Source organism: Palaemon carinicauda, chromosome 23 (genome assembly GCF_036898095.1).
Source record: "Palaemon carinicauda isolate YSFRI2023 chromosome 23, ASM3689809v2, whole genome shotgun sequence".
Lineage (NCBI taxonomy): Eukaryota > Metazoa > Arthropoda > Malacostraca > Decapoda > Palaemonidae > Palaemon > Palaemon carinicauda.
The window spans coordinates 51,243,403-51,250,162 of NC_090747.1; the positions used below are offsets into that span (position 1 = coordinate 51,243,403).

The 6,760-nt window shown below is 38.7% G+C and overlaps 1 protein-coding gene across 1 annotated transcript; it reads right to left on the minus strand.

Moving 5' to 3' along the window:
- Positions 1 to 776: 776 nt before the first annotated feature.
- LOC137617578 (uncharacterized) lies at positions 777 to 4,121 on the minus strand. Its single transcript, XM_068347586.1, has one exon. The coding sequence runs from the start codon at positions 4,119 to 4,121 to the stop codon at positions 777 to 779; it is 3,345 nt and encodes a 1,114-aa protein (XP_068203687.1).
- Positions 4,122 to 6,760: the final 2,639 nt, after the last annotated feature.

Here is a 6,760-nt window from a genome sequence, read left to right on the forward strand (position 1 = left end):
ACTTAACACTAAGCACTACAACTTAAGTTGACCATAACTGTAAAAGCTTATACTGTAGTTGGTCAGTACTCCAAGACCAGAGAACCAATGATGAGTACTTTGCTAGTAGTGCAGGGCGACGAGGTTCAAGAAACTGAAAACAACAAAGTACAAACTTACTAAATTTGTTAAAAAGAAATTCCATAATAAACAAAGAATTGAATAGTTTGATTTCACTACAAAACACCACAAACATGAAATAGAATATATACAATTTCAGTAAAGAAATAAACTTACATCTGTGTTACTCTAAGCTACATCCAATACAAGCGAAACGAATTTCCAAAGAAATGTTCTTTACACTTTGAAGACTTCTTCTACTCTGTCAGTCATCAAAAAACCTTGATCCTATTTCTAGAACATATAATTGTTACAGTGTGATTCCAACACTGATAACTACCAGGATAAACAATCTTTTCAAGAACTACTCAACACTTAACAAACAAATTACAGCAGTAACTATCAAAAAAAGACTGAACAATGTTTACATGTAAAACAGACAAAATATCTACAATACAATTTAACCCTAATCACCAAGTTGAAAAACAGAGCTTATTAAATAATTATATACACAAATGGTTTCTATAAAATGCAGCATTTACATTCTCGGCCCTATAAACAAATCATTTGTTTATCAAAATTAATCATATCTATAAATGCAGGTGATATAAATAACATCTATAATAAATGTAATATACTCTCAAATCCTTTGATCCTAATAAAAATAACTATTATAATCATTGTTCCTCTACTGCAAGGAGAAGAACAAGCTTTTGAATGGGTCGATGGAGCTCTGATGTTTGTGTCTTTAAAACTACACTACGTACAAAACCAGTTCTGTCCTTTCCAGTGCTGATAACACGACCCATCATCCAGTTACTCCTTAACTGATTATCATCTTTTACAAGGACAATATCACCAACTTGAAGATGCCGCTTTTCCTGGTTCCACTTCTGTCTCTCTTGTAATGTTGACAAATATTCTCTTCGCCATCTAGTCCAGAATAAGTTAGCCAAGAATTTAACATATCGCCACCTCTGTCTCAGATACATATCTCCTTTCTGAAAAACACCAGGTGGTGGCATCACAACACTTGATTTCTGTGTGAGAAGCTGTGCTGAACTGAGTGGTTGTAAGTCATCTGGGCTGTCACTGACTGTGGTCAAAGGACGGTCATTCACTATAGCCTCAACTTCTGTGAGAAGAGTGCGGTAACTCTCATCATCCAGTCGTCCAGCATGTTCCTTGAAGAGAGGAGTCAAGACCTTTCTCACAGTTCTAATCTGACGTTCCCACACACCTCCCATATGACTAGCTGTAGGGGGATTGAAGGTCCAGCTGATGCTTTCTTTTGAGAGGAAAGCTCTGACCTGATCATCATTCATCTCTTGCAGTGACTTCCTCAACTCCTTCTCAGCTCCATGAAAGTTTGTCCCATTGTCACACCAAATCTTCTTTACATTTCCTCTTCTAGCAACAAACCTTCTTAAAGCATTTATGAAGGACGATGTGTCTAAGGAATTGGCTGTCTCTATATGAATTGCTCTTGTAGACAAGCAAGTAAATAATACACCATACCTCTTCCTGATTTGCCTTCCTTCTTTGACTTCCTGTGGCCCAAAGAAGTCAACACCTGTGTGTGTGAATGGAGCAGCTGGAATTACTCTTTCCAATGGTAAATCAACCATCTTCTGGTTTAGAACAGGGATTCTCATTTTTCTGCAAATGACACATCTTTGTAGAACCTGGCGGACACTTGCATTAGTACGGATAATCCAGTAAAGTTCTCTAAGTTTTGCCATCACATGGTTGCGTCCAGCATGAGCTAATTTTTCATGTGTGTACCGGATAATCAAAGTGGTAATATGACTCTTTCTAAGTAATATCATTGGATGTTTCTCGCCAGCTGAGATTTCTGCTTTGGAGAGCCGTCCATTAACGCGAAGAAGCCTGTCTTTAGGATCAATGAAGGGATCTAGTTTATAAATGCTACTGCTACTACAAAGTCCTCGGCCCCTTGACCCTTCGCTCTTTTGTAAGAGTGTCACTTCCTTACTAAAAGTTTTCTTCTGAATATATCTGATGACTGCTTTTTCAGCAGCATCTAATTCTTCTGCTGTAAATGAACCATTAATTCTAGCTTGTCTCTTAGATTTCAGTATGGAAAAAAGACGGTGATACACAGCAACAGCCATCCTCAATCGATGCCATGAAGAATAATACTCAAGAAACTTATCAACAGCATTTCCCTCCCCATCTTCTGGATGCACTGCAAAACTTGTAGATCCTTCCAATTCAACTACACCATGGGGCATATCATTTTTCCACAGCTCCTCTGGTCCTTTAAGAAAATATGGGCCATCAAACCAAATGTTACTGTTCAGCATTTGCTGACTTGTGAAACCTCTTGATGCAATATCAGCAGGATTCTCTTTACTCTGAACATATCTCCACTGTGTATTTTCAGAGAAATCCTTGATTACTTTCACTCTATTTGCAACAAATATAGGAAATCTCTTTCTATCATTAAAAATATAGTGAAGAACTGTTGTAGAATCTGTGTGATAGAATGTCTGGTCCACTGTAATCTGCAGCTCTTTCAAAATGTGTTGTGCGAGATTTATGGACACCACTGCAGCAGTCAATTCCAGTCGCGGTATGGTTGTTGCCTTTACAGGACACACTCTAGACTTTCCTATCAGCAGAGCAGTAGAAATCCTCCCACTGTTATCAGAAAGTCTTATGTATGCTGCAGCACCATAGCCTTCATTACTAGCATCTGAAAACATGTGCAGCTGTGTGGAAGTCACTGTACCAAATTCCTTTGGTTTGACACATCTTGGAATCTTTAAGTTACTCAGGATTGGTAAATCATCAAGCCACCCTCTCCAGGGATTCAGGTATTTTTCGGGAATAACATCATCCCATCCCAAGCTGCTATCCTGACAAACTTCGCGAAGAATTCTCTTAGCTGGCAAAAGAAAAGGAGCCACAAAACCAAGAGGATCATAAAGGGAACATACTGTTGACAAAATACCCCTCCTTGTAAATGGTTTTGGGTCCAAGCTTGCAGAGAAAGTAAAGTAGTCATTTTCAATATTCCACTGAAGACCAAGAGCTCTTTCTACATGAAGTTCATCATAGTCAAGATCACATGTTTGAAGATCTTTTGAACGGTCCTCTTGTGGGATTGATTTCAACACCAGCCTGCTGTTACTCACAAACTTTGTCAGCCGAAAACCTCTTTCCTTCAATGCTGCTGTAACGTCTTTCACAAGTCTTAATGCCTGCTCTTCTGAAGGTACAGACTTTAAATAGTCATCCACATAAAAATTAGTCTTAATGGTGTGTTCTACATCTGGACCATACTTATCTCTTGCATGGTCAGCTGCTGCCCTCAAAGCATAATTGGCGATGCTAGGTGATGATACTGCTCCAAAGATGTGAACACCCATCCGATACTCTGTAAGTTCGCTTTCAAGTTCACCACCAGGCCACCATAAAAATCTTAGGTATTTATGTTGATCCTTTGGTACCTGAACTTGGTAAAACATAGATTCTATGTCACCCATCAAGGCCACCTTTTCTAGACGAAATCTGAGGAACACTCCAATCAGGGAATTAGTCATATCAGGACCTTGCATCAACTTGTCATTAAGGGAACTACCCTGGTATTTAGCACTACAGTCAAAGACTACTCTAATCTTATTTGGCTTTTTTGGATGGTAGACACCATGATGAGGTAGATACCATGCAGGTTGTTCATCATACGACTGATCCTCCGGAACCTTATAAGCATATCCTTCAGACACCAATTTCTCAACAAATTCCACATAATCTTCATGGTACTTTGGATTTAGTTTCATTTTTCTTCTTTGCCATTGTGCTCGTTTCACTGCCTGTTCTCTATTGTTTACCAAGTTAACTTTATTGGTTCTAAATGGTAGGGGAAGCTGGTAGTGTCCATTGGTAAACTGAATGCTTTTTGCCACTTCTTTGAAGAACTGTTGATCTTCTTGTGACAGACCCTTCTCATCAGGAACTCTACCAACATCTTTCTCACTAAAGTCTCTTTCAAACATATGGACCACAGCTGCAGGAAGAAAACATTCCTTTACCCTTTCAACTTCCTGAAGAAAAACATGGTGACATGAAATACTGTTCTTCTCTGAAGAGTATTTAAAATGTAGAGGGCCACTAACAGTCCATCCATGGTGGTAAAGAACTGCATAAGAATCTTGACCCTTGGCTGGAAGCACCTCTAATGGTTGCAGTGCTTTAGGGCAATTACTGCCAATCAACAAACCAATCTCCAGATCAAGTTCTATAATCAGGAATCAAATCAGCAATATTCCTCAGACCGGCTACCTTTTTGAGCAATTTTGGTTTTGGTATCTGTTGATGACTCACTGGGATATCTTGACGAGTAAAGGTTTTTGGCAGATCAATAGTGTTGTTTCCTTCCATATCTGTAACACACAAATTATTAACCGCCAAAGTATTCACAATGTTTACGCCATGCATGGTTTGAAGCTTTAAACATGTCTCTGTTCCAGATGCACCTATCTGCTCTCGTAAACTCTCTGTGATGAAACATCCAGTGCTGCCATTATCAAAAAAGGCATAAGTGTCCAAAACTACTTTGTTTCCTTTCTGATATACTTTTACTGGGAGAATAGCCTGTAATATTGTATTTACTTCACTAACATGATTGGTAGTACATGTGCTAACAATAATTTCACTTGCATCTTTGCTTGATGAGCTATCATTCTCTTTATGTAGCTTGAATCCGTCGATATGCAGTGATGTGGGATGCCTCTTAGAGCATGTCTTACATTGCTTCCTTTTCATACATCCTTTAGAGGTATGGTTGAGACCAAAGCATCCAAAACACAACCTTCTCTCCTTAAGGAAATCTATTTTTTCTTCAGAGGTCTTCTTAGCAAAATTCCAGCAATCGTCAAGATCATGGTTTTTCTTGCACATTGGACATGATTTCTCTTTCTCAGACACTATTGATGTCTTTCTATTTTCTGGATTCAGTTCTGCTTGGGTAGCAAAGCTTGAACTTTTGCTCTTTTGTTGACAAGATCTGAATTTGAAGCTACCAGAGTTGTTTTCAGGCTTTGAGTAATTATTTTGAAGAGCAAACTTGCTGAATGCTGGGTCGTTTGCTGCCTTTGCCTTTTTATAAACAAATTCAACCAAATCTGCAAAATCAACTCCTCCCTTTTCTTCCCTCAAATGTCCAGCCAGGCTACACCACTTGTTCTGAAGAAATGTCGGAAGTTTTTTAACAACTGCTTGAAGGTTAGGAAGATGATTTAGTACTTCCATGTGTGACAAGTTGGTCATGGCATGTCTGCACTTAATAAGGAATAAAGCAAATGTATACAAGCTATGAGGATCTTCGTGTTTCAGTGCAGACCAAGAAATAAGTTTCTTAATATATGCCATCAACACCTTGTAGGGATCGCCATACTCTTGACTGAGCAAATTCCTAGCTGTAGTATATCCTTCTGAAGAACTCATATACAAGCATCCACCTATCAAGTCTTTGGCTTCCCCTTCAAGTTGCTGATCCAAGTAGTACAGTTTGTCAGCATCACCCGAAGCATTTGGGGCAATTCTGGCATCAAATGCCATCATGAAACTGGCAAACTCAATAGGATCACCTTTAAATTTTGGTACTTCTATGCTTGGAAGCAACATTGCTGCAGTCATGTGCTGTTGTGTCTTCAGGAGCATCTCTTGTTGGGACTGTAGTTGCATATCAAGATTTGGCTCGGAGAACCGACACTGGCTAGAACTACGGGGAACGTTCGCTTTCAACTGAGGAGTATCTGCTATTATATCCGAAGGTTGTGGTTGGAACGGGTCTACATTTGGATTCAATTGGGAAGGAGTATCTTTCGGCACGATATCCGAAATATTGTCAGCTTCAGCATAAACTCTTTCTCTTGCTTGAGACATTGCAATTTTTGTTTCTAATTCCAATTGCTCTTGCTTTTTTCTAAGTATAAATTCTTGTTCTTCCCTCTCCTGCTTAAGTCTGAGTTCTTGCTCTTCCATCACTTTTGCTTTTTCTCTCATAGCATGTTGAGCCATCAATTCTGCCAGTATAGCTTTCTCTTTGAGGCGAGCAGATCTTACACTAGTTCTGCTGGACTTGGTCCTGCTAGTGGATGAGGAACAAAGACTTTTTCTATCAAGGTCTGCCGTCAATTGTAATTCACTTTCCTTGACCCAGTTATTAATTTCTGTAATGAAATGATCAATAGATACTTTATTTTCTGAATACCTCTTATTTACTGTGTTTCGTTCACTGGAATCTGTTAAACGCTTCTCATTTTGCTGAAAACATTCATCATATTCATCACGTAATTTACAGAAAATAATAATTTCAGACTTCACCAGATGGAGATTATCAAAATTATCCATTAGTCTTAAGATCTCATTTCTCCTTTTGGTCACAGCAGACAGAGCAGCAGTTTGGGCATTTTTCAGTTTTCATTTGCTCTTGTATCACTTCGAGACAATCTTCACTGACTATAGACACAGCAACTTCGCTAGATTCCGGCATTTTCAATCACAAGATTTTCTTGAACTAATGTAGCTGCCGTTTTCTTCAAAGCCACAGGGATGAGATGGAGAATAGACACAGATACTGTTACTCACGTCACACTTTATTAAAAATTTGATATAAAGTTCAAGTTGATAT

What these genes read in the sequence shown, in the direction of transcription:
- LOC137617578 (XM_068347586.1), bottom strand. Translation starts at nt 4,121, where the DNA reads ATGTTTGAAAGAGACTTTAGTGAGAAAGATGTTGGTAGAGTTCCTGAT.